This window comes from Necator americanus, chromosome I (assembly GCF_031761385.1).
Source record: "Necator americanus strain Aroian chromosome I, whole genome shotgun sequence".
Classification (NCBI taxonomy): Eukaryota; Metazoa; Nematoda; class Chromadorea; order Rhabditida; family Ancylostomatidae; genus Necator; species Necator americanus.
The window spans coordinates 7,103,024-7,122,134 of NC_087371.1; the positions used below are offsets into that span (position 1 = coordinate 7,103,024).

The 19,111-nt window shown below is 41.5% G+C and overlaps 1 protein-coding gene across 1 annotated transcript; it reads left to right on the forward strand.

Annotated features, from left to right (window-relative positions):
• Window positions 1-2,594: 2,594 nt before the first annotated feature.
• RB195_004768 (uncharacterized protein) lies at window positions 2,595-18,076 on the forward strand (the record flags this gene model as incomplete). Its single annotated transcript, XM_064182754.1, has 9 exons — window positions 2,595-2,649; window positions 10,539-10,683; window positions 10,737-10,857; window positions 10,925-11,009; window positions 14,220-14,344; window positions 15,170-15,271; window positions 15,888-16,028; window positions 17,867-17,926; window positions 17,981-18,076. 9 exons carry the CDS (start codon window positions 2,595-2,597, stop codon window positions 18,074-18,076), a joined length of 930 nt encoding a protein of 309 aa, XP_064034021.1.
• Between the last annotated feature and the right edge of the window lie 1,035 nt (window positions 18,077-19,111).

Here is a 19,111-nt window from a genome sequence, read left to right on the forward strand (position 1 = left end):
GTTCGATCCCCGCAGGAACCATTATTTCTGGAAAATGGAAAAAACAGCTGTAAACAACGTTTTAGAACCATTTTCACAGCACTCCCTACTACTTAACAACAATCTTACTCATCGACAATGGGAACGAAAAGTTAAGAGTTTGATCCGTGTCGGAATTTTTTCATTTTTGCAAAATGAAAAACAACTAATACCGGGGCAGAAAACGTTCTAAAATCATTTTTCCACTATTTTCTACTTGCTGCACACAATTCTACTCATTGCCAGTGATTACAGACCATGAATAGTTCGATCCCTGCCGGAATCTCGATTTTTGCTAAAAATTACTGAGAAAAACATTTCACCGGCAGTTTTTCTGAAGTTGTACTAAGAACACTGTCCGCCGCATAGAGGTGTTATTCAGAGACTGTTTCAGCGATTAGAACGAGGCCCTGATTGGAAATTACTGCTGGACTGATCGGATTTTAGTACCTCGAAATAAATATGAATAACGGGCTACAGAAGATACGTAGGAAGACAGTGGTGGCTGCTTTCTGTAAAGGAAAGTTTGCGCTAGAGAAAGGTTAAAATATCTTTTTCAGCGATATTCTGGTTTCTTTTTGCAGAAAAGTTGAGAAAAAAAACCAAATTTCTCAACTTTTTTTTGAAAGCTAGTTGAGAAAAAATTGAGAAATTTAGCATTTTTCTCTACTCTTTCTCAACTAAGTTTTGAGAGAACGAAAACTATCCGGAAAAAAATGAAAACGAACTGCGATACCAAAACTCTTCCTTTATAAAACATTCTAAACCGGATACGTCTTTAAAAACTACGTGATGAGTTATTGAACTTGAAGTTGGACTTTGTTTGGAGTCGCACAGATTTTGACGCGTTACCGAAAATCTGAGATTTCGCACTTTTCCGCGTTGCCAGATTACGGTAACGCGGTTGAAAAATTCAATGTTTTGATAAAGGATCAAGCAAATTCCTCAATTGCAAATTTAGGTCTCTGTAAGTGATGTGGTTCTTTCAAAAGCTAGTTGAGAAAAACTCGAAAATTCTAGGCAAAATTTAGAATTTTTTTCCAACTAAGTTTCAAAAAAAAAAAACTAGGAAAGTTAGAGGCATCAAACTTTGTAGGAATATAGGAAAAATCTCTCCCTACAAATCGAAGCCAACGTTATTGCATGAAATTCACTTTGAGTGTTGATATTCAGAAACTCGTGACGCCTACTTTGTACTAATTTTATCACTAATTGTACCTGTAGACGTCTTTTTTTTCGCTCAGTAACAGTAACATCGAAATTGCTTTTTTTTCATGATAATAAATTCGTTACTGTCGGATGTGAAATGTACTATTTTGATTTATTTACTATTTTCTTGTACAGTGGGTCGAAAAATTCGACTTTTGTCAGGGATTGATCTCTGACAGTCGCAATAAAAACATCACTTTCCGCCATCCAGTCCCAAGGGTTACTGACCCCAATGGGTTACTTCAGCCGACTATGGGTATCGGATACTCACTCTCAGCAAATTTATCAACCCCGTGTTGATGAAAGGCTTGATTGGAATCGTGTGGTGTCGAAACATCGACGAAGCAAACGTAGTTGTGACGTTTTTCCACAATGGTACAACCGCTGAACAAGAGTAGGTGCTGGTAGGATCTCTGGACACCCCCGTTCTTGTCGATAATTTGGTTGGGCGTAGAAGAGCCCATGAAACCGTCGTTATAGATCAGCAACGATGTAGAGAGTGAGGGAAACATAACATTGGAGCAGAGGAGGTGATAGGCGCAGAAAAAGAGCTTAAGCTGATGTGTGGATAAAGAATAGAGTGCCAGTCGTTAATAAATTCGCCAGCGTTAACGCGCTCACCTCAGACTGAGAATCGTTCGACGTTCATGAACGCGTGTCAAGCCTGGACCATGTCACGTGGAGGACTATCCGATGTATTAAGTCAGTGCTGGTATCTTCGCAGACGAGTGCTTCATCGATGCCGAAGAGATAAAAGGCTTGGTTTACGTGAGAGTGGTTCCGAACCATCGATCAGTCGTACGATCACAGCCAAACGGAATCACTGATTTTGCCACATCCGCTCCTCTGCTAAGGTAACCGTTCTAAATTTTGCCTTCACTTCTTCTCCTCTGGCGTTCCTGCGATTTTTTCTCTACAAAACAAAACAACGTTAGGTGATAGAATAGAATAGATTTGTACGATCACACTGAATATGAAGTATTTCCTCACATTTTCGGAAACGCCGCTCTGATGAAACACGCTGTTCGCAGAAGCGGTGTTTTGAATTCTGTGGAGAAATGCGTCTTCGTAGAGTATCTATTCAAAAAGACCTAACATATTCAGCATATAACACTTCTTGCAGGATTCCACAAGAATCCTATGTTTTTTCTTCCATGCCTCTCCTATATACGCCTACAACGCGAACAAGTGTTTAAATAATAAACAATGATTTATTTAAATCTTTATTTAAATCTTGCAAAGTAACACGAACCGCTTCGATGTTTTATTCGCTCTCCTTTACTTTTTTTAACAGCATTTAGAAAACTGAATGAACTAAACTATGTTGTTCTCGTCATTACAATTAAATTCTGCTTCTATTTTCAGGCATGTACCGATGTGTGTTCGTTTTTGCGTACGCGTTGTCGTTACAGACCCTTCCATGTAGGTCTTAGCAATAGTTGCATAGAAAGTTCATTGTTTGCTCACAGTCGGGTCAAAATAATCTGACATATGATGCAGCTCAGAATCATCAGTAGCCGAGCTGAGCTGAAAATACAGCTGGGGTGGGTGTAGCGTAGCGGTTAGAGGTTCCGCTTCCTGCACGATCGATCGGAGGTTCGAGTCGAGTCGGATAATCTATTCATGTCGAGGGTCAGGTACCTTTATTTCTCAACCAAATCGTATTGCGCCCAACCAATAAGTAGCCACAGGTAATTCCCTTAACGACCAGCCTAGAACTCTACCTCGACTCGATTGCTCTTGCGTTTACAAATAAAGTTATACCCGGGTATATAATAACAGAGACCAAACTGAGGCCCATTATGAAAAAAAACGCGAAGAAAAGGAGGACCAGCCCTTTTTTCGTTTTTGTCGAAGAGTTACGCTCTTACTGTATCCACCCTCTGCAACTAGCATTTTTGTGAAGTTTCAAAATGAGCAAAATATCACGAGAAAAAAAGATTAGATCTGACTTTGCTTCCATTGGAGCAAAGAGAAACTCCAATACTTAACCAAACGACCAAATTGTTATCGAATCACTTCTGATATGTATCAGTTCGCATATTCATTGTACAACATATTCAACAAATCGTCAATTTATTTATTTTTATTTATTCGCATACACAGATAGTGCACCAAAAGAAAAAAAACACATTTGTTCATGTCAGGATAGTTAAGAAAAAGACGGCAAACTCATTGTCAGTGGGCCCTGACGCAGTCCTTTTCGTGGCGGAAACGCATCAACATGTCGTTCTCCTACTCCAGAAAGTGAATAGTCCTCTCATGACATCTACTCCCCCAATCCGGTTTGTTTAACATATCGGGATACGAACAACTTAGCCCCAGAAGGAGCACGTTGTAATATAGAGCGAACCTGACGAGAAACCTTGAACGAAGAGGGTTCACTAACTTTCGTGATCCTCAAACGACTAACCAGCACAATCTAGACAAGACCAAGCCAGCTAGAAGATGAGGAAGTCTATAAGATGAAGTTATTTAGAGATAGTATAGAGAAGAGGCGACATGACGGAACATTTAAAAAAAGTGATCAAAACATAAGATATTAGTGTCCTTGTTAGTGAATGAGCTTCAGTGAGCGAGTTAGGCTTCATGCGTCAGAAGGATGCGAGGACTGGCCATGCAGTTAGCTGGAATTATATTTATGCAATAATTTATGTATATACTTTATTTCCAAAACAAAAGCGGTAGTTTTTGGTAATAATATTACATGCTAAAAAAGAAAGCTGTTGTTTTTTTTCTGAGCACTAGGAATTCCAGAAGCGCTTGTTTTTCGGACCCTACCCTGCATGACCTTAGAGGTGCCCTAAGAACAAAACAAATGACAGAAGTAATGGAAAATGTCTTAAGAAGACTGCATAACTCTATTTATACACTATTATAGTTCAGTAGTTCTCAGTACGTGAATTTGTGCTTATTCTGTGCTGAAAATCAGAGCGTACCTTATTTTCAGATGTTGTATTACTTGAATCAGATTAAAAATAAGAAGTGGGATTGCTCTAATTAAGTTCATTTCAACACTTTTATAAACCAACAGCTACCATATAAGAGAAGAGACTCGAAGAGAAGCCGCTAAGCAAGACGAGGATCATATCTTTCTTTGAAGAGGTTTGTAAAGAGGTCTGACCATCACGTCGGCGGTCATTCCTAATCTTACTTTCTTTGGGATATACGGCAGCGTCTCTGATCGATCACGTAGCGCAATAATCCTATCATGACGCTTTCACTTGGGCGTTAAATGATCGGTAGCCGCAATTTCCTCCTCTTGCAAAACGCCCAGGTTTCCGAGGTGTAGGTCGAAACTGGGAGAATACCTGTGTTGGCTAGATGAGAACGGAGCTAAGTGTTCCTAGCCTTCTTCACTACATCGCCACAGCTTTCATATGCTCCCTAAGCCGCTCGTTTCCTCGTGCTCTACTCGGAGACCAGGTCGTGTTAATTTTCCTACTTATATATACATAACTGGAGCATTTGGGTATGTTCGTTCCGTTGAGCGTGAAACGGACACCAGAAGCCCATCCTTTCCTCACTGACATCGCCTTCCCCAAGTTCAACTGGAGACCCATCTTTTTACAGCTTCATCAAATTCGAACAGAATCCGTTCCGCCTGACTGATGGCCTTCACTCTCAATTCATCCTATTCCTGACTCCTCGGGGTATCTACCTCTCTGCGCTTTACGGACGTTTAACTGGCCCATACAGTGACTTGCGGGGGCTAGCTGATGTATCAAGTTAGTGCTTTTATCCTCTCAGACTAGTTTAGTACCAATTTATCGGCCTCGGAAGGATGAAAGGATTGCTGAGCACTAGAGCGAATTCGAACCTCTGATCGAACGTCTAGGCAGCGGAATCTCTAACCGCTACACTACATCCACCCCTATAATTCGATCAATACTTTCAAATTGTGTCTATACTACATTGGAATCGAAGGAATGTTTGAAGCTGAAGTTTGAATGTTCTGTAAACGTAGAAGTGGAGCATTTAGAAAGAAAACTATGAAATCTTTGGCCTTAGCTTATTTTGAAGAAGAAGAAAGAAGAAAGGAAAGAAATTGTTCGGAAAACATAATTAAAACATAATTCTAACTATACAAGAAATCCCACTACTATTAATTTTAATTGATCGATGAAATCGAAATCGAGGGAAGCGAAAACCATAGAAAGTCAGAAGTTCGGCTTTAGCCAGACTGGTATATGTATATATATATATATATATATATATATATATATATATATATATATTATATATATACATTATGCATATGTATATCTTATATATATATGATATACATATATCATATGTATATCTATATATATATAATATACATATGCATATATGTATATATATATATATATATATATATATATATATGTATATATATACATATATGCATATATATATATATATATATATATATATACATATACACCAGTCTGAACGTCCGGACTTCGGATTTTTTGTAGTGTTCGCTTCGCTCGCCTCCACCGATCAATGAGAAACAACAGTAGCGACTTTTTTTTTTGTGAAATTGTAATTGTTCTTTTATCAACGCTCTCTTCCATTTTTTTTCCTCACAAATTTAAACGTAGATGACAGATTTCATGATTTTCTTCCTAAACGCGTCACAGCCATATTTGGAGAACAATCGATCTTACATCTATATTTCTCTGAAACGTCCACAATTTGGAAACGTTATTTGAAGCATGAGTTTCCTCTGTTCTCAACTATTATCACAGAATGATATGCTAACATGAAATGAGGTGAATATCATCATAGTAGTAATGAAGATAAAACTCAACGTCAGACAACGTGAACGTGTGTTGGCTAGTATTGTATCTAAGCAGCCATGTATGTGTGTTTCCACTTTTTTAAGAAAGGATATTAGCAGCAACAGGAAAATTCGCTTGGACATAGATACGCGAATGAGTCATAAAAACCCATTCTACCACTGGGGCTCCCACGCACCAATCCGACGCAATGCGATCCGTCTCCCTCTCCTTTTGGAATTTCTTGACTGGGACACACAGACGCACACATGGGACAGAATAAGCCCGTTATTACATAGCATGATAGTGTGCAAATTTGGAAGTTTACATTCACATAGAAGTTTATTTACCCTCACTAACATATGAGATAAACTAACTCGGCAGTCAGAGCAAACATACATGACAGTGTGTGTAGCTCTGGGCAATGGTGGAAAGGTAGAGTGACCGCGTATCAGACGCAGACACACACACACACACACACACACACACACACACACACACACACACACACACACACACACACACACACACACACACACACACACACACACACACACACACACACACACACACACACACACACACACACACACGGACTAAGCTCGTTACTATATATATATATATATATATATATATATATATATATATATATATATATATATATATATATATATATATATGCACATATACTTACCACATACTAGGCTGGACAGAAAGTCTTGTCGCCATTTGTCATTTTTCCTGTTTTTTTTTATGCTTTTATATATCATATCATATAATCAATTGACAAACTCTTCTGAAAACCACAGAATCGTCCCAAAGTTGCACCAGATGTCTGTCACTTGGGATTAAAAACTTAATCTTAAACTTAAGTTTACTTTGCTCTCCCATTATTAGTATTATTTCCAAAATATAATTGAAAATGTTCTTTGTACACTTTTTAATTTTTTTTTTTGCATTTTCTGTGCCTTTCTCCCTAATCTTTGTGTGTGTGTCACGAAAATACTCTATAAAGATGCAAAACTCAGCACCTGTGGGATGCCGAACCATCGCCATGCACCTGATAGGGCAGCACTCTACTTCTCCACCATTATGCAGAATGTTTTCCTGTGTACGTTGGCTTTAGTAGGCCAAGTTAGTTTCTATCATATGTTAGTGAGGCGAATGAAATTTAATGTGAATGTACACTTCCAAATTTGCAAACTATCATGCTATATAATAACGGGCTTATTCTGTCACGTGTGTGGGTCTGTCTGTGGCTCACTCAGGAAATTCCTAAGAGAGAGGGATACGGTCCCACAACCTCGGATTGGTGCGCGGGAGCCCCAACGGCAGAATGGGTTTCTGTTGCTGCTGACATCTTTTCTTGCCAAAGTAGAAACACACATACAAACGGCTGCTTAGATACAATACTAGCCAACACACGATCACGTGATCTGACATAGACTTATCTTCATCACTTACTTAGATGCTTAGATGGCCCGTCTTCACTGGACGTGCGGGCCCCAGCATCTCTTCCACTCGTTTCGTTCTCTCGCCATTGTCATCCAGGATGTATCCAGGAGAACAGAGCCCCGGAAGAACTGTCGAGTCGAACAGATGGGCACGAAGATCTTGGTCCGTCAGTTGGTCCGAGGTATTATAGGAAGTTTCCACGATTTGGGAGCCTTCAAGTTGTACTCCTCCGTCCTCGCAGTAGGCGTTCTTCATGAACTGTGTTTTCTTTCTGTTCATTCGCGGTCCTATTCTCTTCCCTGCTTCGGTCAATTCGTTGAGCATCGTTTCTGCTTCATTGGTACTGCTCGAAAAGAGAACGATGTCGTCCGCGAAACGAAGGTTCGAAAGAAATCTTCCATCAACACGTATGCCCCTTTCTTGCCAGGGTAGTGATTTCATTATCCATTGCAATGCAGCCGTGAACAGCTTCGGCGATATAGTATCGTCTTGTAGTACCCCCTTTCCAATGGGTATGGTGAGGGGGCGCTAGAAAAGCTGTATCTTAGTCGTGCATCGATCGTAGCAATTGCCTAATGCCTCACATATGACGCGTCCACACCTTGATCGACCGGCGCTGACAGTATTGCATTCGTTTCTACGCTATCAAAGGCTTTCTCATAGTCGACGAAGGTTAGAACAAGGGGCAGGCGGTATTCTCGGCAAACCTCTATGATCCTCGACACGGTCTGGATGTGGTCCAAGCAGCTGAACCTCTGACGGAATCCAGCTTGTTCTTGAGGCTGGGTTTCATCCAACATCCAAGACTTGTGCGTGAGGATGATCTTGGTGAACATTTTGTATAACACGCTCAGCAAGCATATCGGACGGTAGTTCGAAAAGTTCTCACCTTTCTTATGGATAAGAATGGTTCGCGAGATCCTCCACTGGTCTGGGATCAAACCTCAAAGCCCTTTTTCTTTCCAACAATTCCTTGGTGGTCTTCGAAATTCGATCCAATTTTGTCGCGGGTTCCAGGCACGCTCAGCACAGGCTCGTAATCTTCTGAACAACATCTCATAGCCCACGTTTGGGTCCTCCTCGATGTGCCAGTCATCTTGGGACAAAGCGTCCTCGAGTACGCAATCGTCGTAGGCGACTTCTTTTCTCCTTCGTTGCCGATAGCATATATTCTTTTCCATCGTGTGGCTAAGTCATATTTTCGCACGAAGGAGACAGTGATCAGAACCACTACAAAAGGATGGTGCTGTTGAGACGTCAAGTAGACGCCACCGGTTGGTGAGTATGTGGTCGATCTCCGCACGAGTCGCACCGTTGGGCGATTCTCATGTCCACATGAGAGTTCCCATGAAAGAGGCGAGTGGCGAACAACAGCCCGGCGAGACGATTGAAATTCCGGTCCCCGTAGTCGAAACCTTCCAATCCTGTATTCCTTTTCTGTGGCCTTTCCTAGTTTTAAGTTGAAGTCTCCGACAACAGATTTGTAGAAAGAGTTCTCGTTGCGGATTACTTCCTCCAGCTCCTCGTAAAACGCGTCCTATTCGGAATCATCAGCTGATGATGTTGGTGAGTAGCAGTTGATGATACTGATGGGTTTTTGGCGCAGAGGGCGGAGGCGAAGAATGGCCAGACGAGGTGACAGGATCTCGTGAGAATCGACAAGATGGATGCACAACAAAACCAACACCGCTTACATTTGGTGACGGAACCTTCTCTCCACGAGTGACGAGTGTACCGTCATTCATCTGTCGCACGTCGCTCCTTCTGCACTTGGTCTCCCGCGGAGCATTCACGTGAAATTTGATACGCTCTGCAGCTCCGAGAAGGGCATGCAGGTCAGCGTCTGTGGACAATGTTCTCGCGATGCAAGTACACAGTTTGAGACAGACTCCATTGCGAGTCGTGCGTGTGTCGCCTTGGTCCAGCATCAATGACGTCCTGAGTAACCTGAGATTTGATCGCCTCTCACCGGTCGCCATACCAGTCCGACGTCTAAGACGGCAGGGCTCAGTGTGCAGGGTACTGAGGCAGTGAATATGCTGGAGTGGCAAAAGGACTTTTCCCCAAACTAAGCAGCTATGCCACGGCGAGCTTAGCTTTCACCACAGGTCGTCACTCAACCTATATGGATGAGGGAGCCACCTTGCGACATTTTGCCAAGACTGTGGTGAATCTTAGCAGTGGTTTACTCTTAGCTAGGCTTCCGATTCCGAGAAGTCGGAATGTCGGATGCGTCGAGCTCCGTCTCAGCTTGGAAACCCCTCCTGGAGGAGGAACCTCCGCTGTGCATCGTAGTTCGACGCCCAGTGTCACCTCCACGCCACTATGAGGCGGTAAACCGTTGTGGAGGAGATCACTTTTTTGTTTGGTAAAATCAAGAGGTGGAGTTTAAAAGGAAGAAATGGCGGAATAGGGGCAGGTTCTGTGCTAATTTTTGAGAGCGGAGGAAACTCATGCTTCGAATAATAGTTCCAAATTTTGGAGGTTTCAGAGAAACATAGATGTAAAATCAAGTTTGATTGTTCTCCAAATGTTGTACTGACGCGGTTAGGGAGCCATGAATTCTTTGATCTATGCTTAAATTTTTGGGGAAAAAAATAGAAGAAAAGGTTGATTAAAAAAACAATTGTAATTTTACAAAAAAAAAAGTCACTACTGTTATTTCTTATCGATCGGTGAAGGCGAGCGAAGTGAACACTACAAAAAGTGTGAAGTCCGGCATCAGCCGCACGTTCAGACTAGTATATAATATAAATGCGCAGCATGAAGACAGAAATGAGTTCCTAATAAATAAATAAGAACTCCATGAACACCGAGTCTTGGTGCTACTTCTTGCGACATGCGTTTAGATGTTCCGACATTGTTCACGTGCGGGGATGTTCATCACATTTCTTTTTCGGCTCGATGACGACCGAAAATTTCGCGTACACGTATGGATCGCGGGCTTTGCATGCACACGAGGGGCAGAATCAAAACGATCTCAAGCAAAAGAATGAGCCTTACATAGGCAGAAAAATGATTTTAAAAAATTTAAATAATAACATTTCAAAGCACTATTTTGGGATAAGATTCCCCACACCTATTCTCATTCAGCTTTTAATATAACTGATGCCGAACTCTTAAAAATCTCAAGGACACTTCGCAACGTCGATCGCAATAAAGCACACTCATATCAGATACAGATCAATTATCAGGGACGCACACAACCCAATAGTAAGCGAGACGAGGCTGATTATGAGTAAGAAATGGATATCCATCGGGAATTCACGATGAAACCAATTTTACATTCAGATTCTTTACGCTTATGGACATAAATCTTCTGCAGAAGCCCAGTTATAGTCTGCTCGTAGACATGATGAACAATTACAATCCAAGGACAGGGATAGCAGAGCCACGAGTTTCACTTCACGAAGTATACTGCATCCTAGTTTTGTACTAACTGAGCTAGGGTTTACAGCTACAGTTTTTTTTTCATTTAGGAAGCAAGAGAGGTTAATGCGTTCCTTGATATCATTCTTGGATCGAAACCTTTTCAGAAGTTGTTTGAATTTCTCAAGAGAAAAGGTAGGATGTTTTATCTGAAAGTTATCGTGAGGTGTTACTAGTGATTGTCTCATTGAATTGAACTCGATTCAAAATAGTTAATAAGTAAAACAACACAAGTAGTCAATTTTTATTACAGCCGCATCTGTATATAATATTAGGTGAATGCATTCTTTTTTTTTTTACAAATTGTCTTCACAGCATGAGAATCTCAGTCTCGTTTTCATTTTCCAGTTCTATATGGTTTGGTTTAATAAATGATTATAGGCATTTAGGGTTTGAAGTTAAGGGTTAAGTAAACAGGGCTGCGAAAACATGTCGAAAGCCTTCTCAAAGCCATTTTGTGGATTGATTCATTGGTGCTAAGGTACATAGTTGGAGACCCAGTGGGTGGCACCCGATGTTGAAGTCGGTGTGGCCTAGTTGGAGTTAATGTCGGACGTACAGGGTGAGACATAATTATCTACCACATTTTAGAGCAGCATTTAAAAAAAGCAAAAAAAAAACGTAGAAAAAAACTGGACATAATTCTGAAAAGTGCATGAAATTTTTTTTTCATGAAGAGCAAAACTCCAGCGAATTTCTCAACTTATTCTCAACTAACTTTTGAGAGGCCAAAAAGTGAAAAAATGAAAGTGTGTTCTTATAGAAAAACGCCTCTCTATAACAAATAACTCTACATAACTTCAAAATAATTTAGTTTTCATAAGGTAAAAGCTGAATTGTTAGACATTGCTTGAAGTCATGCACATTTTAACGCGCAGCCAAAATCCAAAATTTCGCGGTTTCTCCCGTTGCGCGATTAGGGTAGCGCGGCTGAAAAATCCGGCGCTATGCAAATTTTGATAAAAGATCAACGAAAACCCTTGGTGGCAAATTATGATCCCTGTAGGTGTTCAGGTTCTCTCAAAAGCTAGTTGAGAAAAATTCGAAAATAGGAGGAAAAATTTATCATTTTCCTCAATTACGTTTCGAAAAATACTTGGGAAAGGCATATGGAACTAATTTTGTCCGATTACAGACGAATTCTTTCTCCAAAATCATGCAGAATTGTACTGTATGAAATCTACTTCGACCGCTGTTACTCAACAACACATGGAGCCTACGTTTGCACTAAATTTACCCCAAATCCAACTGTAGATGTTTTTTTTTCCTTGCAGAGGACTGTATTGAAATTGCTTTTTCAGGAGACAATAAGTTTATATTTGTAATACATGAATTATCTCTAAAAAAGCAATTTCAACGCAATACTAAAAACGGGGTGGGTGTAGTGTAGCAGTTAGAGGTTCCGCTTCCTATTGGTGCCAGAGTCGTCTGGGAGGAAAAAAACAATTCGTAAATCCCAAGCGATTCTGAATTGAATTGAACGTGGGAGCGCATCCCAAGCGGATTGATTAACGCCAGAAACTTTATCCTTCATCCTTTTACTAGGCGAAGAATATTCACCATTGTTGGTTATCGCTCCAATGAAAACGGTCCTAAATCGCGCTGCACCATAACACACGCTTCCGCACGGCACCATTGCGCCTATCACTGAAGTACGTATTGGGTTATTGAAGGATAAAGGATATAGTGTCTGGGGTTAATCAATGTTCAGTGTTTTTATCTTCCTAGACGGGTTTGGTAAGAATTTATCAAGGCCCTGCAAGGAGAGGGCACTTCGCCGGCACTAGGGAGGTCTCGAACTATCGATCTATCGAGCCGTCACAACCCATTACCGACTGCACTACACCCGCACCACATCGCTGAGAAATGTAGCGTATAGGTGTATAATACGCTTTCAATTTGTGCTGCTTGTCCAAAATCTCTTTGATAGGGCTCATAGTCCAGAGAGGGTGCGAGACCTGCGCGGATAGCAAAGCAATCCGTACGGCTATATCTTTAAGTCTGGCTGCTCGAAAGTACAGCCTAAAGTGGGTGACACACTTCATCTAGGGCTATATGCGAATTCGATCTTTTTTTCTCCTCTTCTCACTCCCTTAAGACCTTCCTCTCGCTCTCACAGCACTCTTACAACCCCAGTTCGACAAAATCCCAACATCCGCTTGACCCAGTTTTTCACCTAATCCAAATTCCTCCGGCTTTCCCAATTAAGGGGGCCTAGGTTAACCAAAAGGCGCAGTTTTAGCTGATTTTGATTTTTTTTTCGTGGACCGTTTACTGATTTAATTTATATGCTTAACTGAATAGATGTCATATTTGTTGTTAGAGTATGAAATAAGCGCAAAAGTAATACCCAACAGCTTTAAAACTCCAAAAAGAAAAGAACTACAACTATCTTTTTACCAAATCGTGGTTAAAATTACGAGTAGTTGAAGAGCATTCTGAAGAGCACTTTCATTTCAATCGCCTTGGTAGATTTTTACATCAGAAATTTCATCTACAAAAAACAAAATTTTGCATTCTAAGGGCACTGTATCAGGAAATTAGAATTAGAAACCTTGCGTAAAATATAGGGTTCGGAGTGTAGATTACGAATATAAGCGTGTTCGCGCACAATTTCCCCTTATCGTCCTAGAAAACGACGTGATAAACGGCGTTCGTTCCCACGAGATGTGCTGGGGAGTCCCAGCTTTGAGCAGGATCCGCGTCCGAGCGGTCGGAGATCAATGAGGTCTCCTCGGAAGATATCCATGTAAAAAAAAGTCAAAAATGAACAAGATAAAGGCTGAAATTGAAGGATGGACAAAAACCAATGAATAGGCAGGCTGCTGAGGGGAGCAGAGCGTCTGCAAGGGGGCGCGTTCTAACGTACTTCGTAGGAATAAACGCCTCACCCATGCCGTTATTTTGGGTGAATTAGGGAACACTAAGCGGCACATTCGCAATCTATAACCTGAACTCAATATTTTCCATTTCCACACTGTGACCATTTCGTTATATGCTATCTATGAATATCAATGCAATAAAAAATTAGGTACGGATTCTCCAGTCTCAAATAGTGCAACAAACAGAAAGAGGTGACTGATGACTGGGAAAAAAATAGTGAAAGTTGAAGTATGTAAATGAGAAAGACAAAGCTTTATGAGATAAGATGAGAAGAATGCTCAAATCGGTAATGAATCAATGAAATGCACTTATCCGATGATACTTTGCTCTGGAAGTGCTCTGGAAGCTATAGACTGCACACCTTCCCTCTTTTTTTTTGAAATTTCGTTCCACAAACCCTGGGACTAATGAATGCTTTATTCTTCTTTTAATTATAGAATCCAAAGCCACTCACACCTTTAGAGCATCCATTCGCATCGAGTGAACGCGATTTCCGGAGGTGGATAGAACGCCTCTGGTTCGAACAGTATTCGCGATCAAAAGGGAAGCTGGACACCTCCGGTTTTGAGCATGTGTTCATGGGAGAGGTAAAACATTCCACTAAACTCATTCAAAATGAAAATTTTTGCGTTGTTGTTGAAATATGAAAGAAAAGAGCAGGGGAAAGGGAGTTGGAGATACACTCCAAAGTAAGGTCATAATGGCTACCTAAGCAGGTTTCTTGAGGTCTAAATGGGTTGTGTTGATTTAGTAATTACGTTAATTAACATAACTACCTTACACAGGCGTATGTAGCATCCAAACTTTCAGCACGCATTTTCGCTCCTCGCGTTCGCTTGCATCGTAACTTTTCCACACTTGAGGCACGTTCGCTCCTTCCATACCAATTCACCTTCCGCAACCCATTCGTCACATCCTTACTTTGACTTTGATGCAAGCTTCAGTCGTTTTGTAACCGGAGGCGTTATGCAAATCAGTGGCGAATTACTGTCAATTCGGCCTTGTATACGGCGATTTTCGAAAATATTTCGCATCCAACTTCCAGCCAATAAAAAATCACCACAAACAAAATTTTGAACGGGTGTTTTGGCCATTATGCTTCCAAGTAGAAGGTTAGGAAGCCATCACGAAACGTTGCTCAATCGACCCTGTTTAGTGGCACAAACTCCAAGAAACCTGCTCAGGTATCCATTATTTTTGGCTCTTGCTTCAATTTGACAATCGACAAGTTGCAATCTCTATGGGAAGATTCGAGAGGGGTTGAATCTTCGCACTTTACACTCCTTCTGTTTAAAACCCCGCTCAATAGAAGGAACAACATGCAACATTTGAATTACCACGTAAAGAAAATAATCATAGAAATTTGTCGAATTAAAAGTAAACAAAAATAAAGGTAGTAGTTTTGTCTCCAGATAAAAGGGAATAAGGTGACTGGGCTCCATAACTGGATAAGACTTTACTATCTCGAGAAGGCGGAAGATTTCGATTACCAAGGATTTATCCATAAGCGCGCGGTATGTCCACCTCTCTACAAGAACTACTAAGGTGCAGGCGGTCAAAATAATCTAAAGCTCGGTGCAGTTGCGCAGATGGCCGCGATAGAAGGCCCGTAGTGACAGCAACAGCTGGGATCTAGGAGATCGACACTCGGTAGCTACATTCAAAGGCATCACCCATGAATCTGAGGTGGTACAGATTTCAGGTGGAGTATTCGTATGCGGGATCGTAGATTTTCGAGAGGCGTGACCCCGTCCATTTCTAACTACCGTAAAAAACGGCCGGAAGATACGGCTTCGAACGGTCCGGCGCGCTACTTTCTACAACGAGTTCGGTTGGAGCGCGCCAGCCTTGTGCGCGCACCGCAGCCGTTTTTACGGCAGTTAAGAAGAAATGGACGGAATTACCCCCTCTCCATAATCTACTATCCCGTATGAGAATACTCCATCTGAAATCCGTACCACCTCAGATTCGTGGGGTGATGCCTTTAAAACTACTGATGTGTGCACCTCGGAACCAACCGCTCGCACCACTGCACCAGAACTGGTTGCGCAACTGGACCAACCTTGAGGTCGTTTTGACCCAACCGCACCCTACTTCTTTGAAGGTGTTATAGGTTCACGTGTTTTGCAGGATGTTATAGCTTCGATCAAATTTTCCTGGCGTAGGAAGTTGAAACGAATAAATTCAGTCCTAATTGGAACATCGCCAGAATATGAGATGGCGTTATATACACTGTGTTTCCTTTCTCGTAGAAAGAAAAACGTGTGTAACGTAAGTCAACCTGTGTGTTTATTCTGCTCGGAACTCTAATGTTTGTCTTATTTATTCATTTATTTTATGGAGGCAATCGAATACTTTCGAAGGGATAAAGAGGCAGTGGCAAAAATCTAATAAAGGAGGAATGTATTGGACAAGAGATGAGGTTTTTGCCAGAAACTCTATGTCAGATCCATGCCAACTGCACTCAAAGACTCAAAGAAAGTATGAAAAAAAAGTTCTGAGTAAAACAGTTGCTGTCATGAACTCGCTCTGCTTTAAAAAAAAATAAATATTCTGAGTTTTAGATGACCACTACCTAACTCTGGCCTTGAAACTTCTATTTAGAAGTCATGAGGACTCCAGGGGTGGCTTGGAGGCGTTGCACAAGAGGAGCAATCAGGCTACTGTAGCGATTATGACGGTACCAGGAGACGCGCAATGCAATAAACGACGCTCATTGGCCTCCTGGATACGCGGCGGCACATCACACGGGCACCTCTTGACCGTTCCCCTGTTTTTTGGCTGCACCAAGAGCGCAAAAAATCCCTCCTAGTGCACAAAGACAGTCCTTAAAGGCATCACCCCACAAATCTGGGGTGATACCGGTTTCACGCGGGTAATGTCTAGACGATTCGTCGTAGCCGCGACGCAAGGGTTGCGTACTGCGACAGAAACCGTCGTAAGAAACAGCATTCCGGGGTCGTCCGTTTACACTAATACAGGAAGAGATGAGCGGAATCACTCTCTTCCCCACAATCTACGGCCACCGCATAGACATTACCGGCCCCAAACCCGTACCACTCCAGATTCGTGGAGTGATGCCTTTAACTGTCAAATGCGAAATGTGGACAAACCATATCTCAGGACACTTTCAGTTCTTTTTCATCGTTGAAAGAACTACATGATATGTTTTAACTACTCATTTCCAGCGAGTCAGTCCCAAAGGTCAATACATTAGTAGTTCCAGCTCTAATTTCCCCTTTTTCTACTAGTAGCTTCAGCTAACATGTCATAGATCGTCTAAGACTAATGCTTTTTGCGCTCCACGCGCAGTTGGAGAACAGTTCGATTAGAGCAGTGCCAAGTATCCCCCAAGCTACATTTTGTAATAATTTTGTAATAATTGCAATAATTTTCTTCATCTTGCCCGCAGCACCAGCGCCAACAAAACGCGCCCGCCTCTTACAATTCGACAGACAATCAGTGAAGGATGCAACCATTCATAGCATGGACAGCGGCGTCGCGTTACTTAGGAAGATCGCTCTATTCGTGACTTCCTGTTCATCGTCCTTCGTTACGGTAATCATAGGAAGAGCTGCAGACTCATCGTTTTGTAAATGTGCTAAATTATTGCCATTTGGTCAATATTCATCAACCGAACGTGTGCGCGTATTTTATCGGCTGGAACTTTGCTGGGACCCTCAAGCGCGGCGCGGTCATACGCAACGACCCAACTTGACGTGTTTTGATTTGTCTCGCAGTAAAAAGTATGCGACCTCCATTTTCTTCTTTTTTGCCGCTAAGGTAGAGCACTTGCCGTTATGCATTGCATCGCTATGCCCTATCCTTCACTGCATAGCGGGGCGCGATACTGTAACTATAGAAGCGATTTTACGCAACGCAACATAAGCCAAATCGCCATGACTCGAACTACATACTTTGCCGAAGTATACCAAATAAATTGTTGTAGACCACGTAGATTGTAAAAAAAAATCGAGCTATCTGAGGTCATAATCCTTCAAATAACACAATTCCCTCCAAAATTAGGTTGCCACCAAATTTGTGTAGAGAAAAATCCTTAATAAATACTTCTTTTTTTAAGCTTTTAAAGACGCTTGGAACTTTTTAAGGTCGAAATCGACGGGTGTCCTATTTCAATCGCAAGTTACGAAGTTATTCAGAATGGCAAGGTATAGTAGTTGTGCGATATTACTAACGACTCATCTCAATTCAATTTCCTTTAGGTACATATTGGGAGCACTTTTCCAAAAATTAGAGGAAAGCATGACGTCTGTAAGAAAAGCAATGCTAAACAGCCTGCTATGGATGATGATGAATGATTATTATCATTCATAATCATAATTTTATTACCTTCACGTAAAGTTGATTTGAATAAACGCTGGAATCTTCAGGATGTATCTTACAAATATCATAGATTTTATTCATCTTCTATTATAAACAACAGTTTCACGTAGTTCTGGATAGAATTCAAAACTAAATAGGATCAGAACTTAAAGACATCACCCCACGAATCTGACGTGATATGGATTTCCGATGGTCAACTACTATACAGGATCGTAGATTGCAGAAATCGGTGGGATCCCGCTCATTTCTTCCTAATCCCCATAAAAAACGGTCCAGAAGATGTTGGTTCGAGCGCTCCGGGGCGCTATTCTCTACAACGAGTTCTATTGGAACGCGCCAGCTTTGTGCACGTGCTGCATCTTCCCGGTCGTTTTTTACGACAATTAGGAAGAAATGAACGGAACTTCCCCACAATGGGGACACGATGGACTCTTCCCCACAATCTGTGGCCCCGTATAGGCATAACCCACCTAAAACCCACACCACCCCGGGGTTCGTGGGGTGTTGGCTTTAAAGATCACAGTAGATCTATATTTATCGATTAACGGAAACGTGGTGAGAACTCAGTGATCCACATTTCACATTTTGAAGATTTTCTTGACCATTCCTGAGACCCTATGCAACGCCATTACATTACTACACCACCGTCCACTGTCTGAATTTTTTTTTTGTTTAATCACTCTGACTAACATTCAGAATAACATCTGGTATAATTATTAGTTATACTTGTCCAGAGAAGCGCGCTAAATCTGCAGTAACTGATGCAGTTTCTTTGCGCCTCACACATTTACTCCACTCACTACTCTGCTCCAATCAAACGTAAATACAATCTGTTGTCTGCCGAAACATAATCTAAACCCTCTGTGTTATAATTTAAGGAAACCATTCATGACACACATCAAAAAGTTAGAGCAACAATTCCTCGGATTTTTTCGAGCTCCTCAGTCTAACCACCTTGATCACCTTCACTCCCGTTGTTCTTCGAGCTGGTCGGGCGGGGACCAGTAATC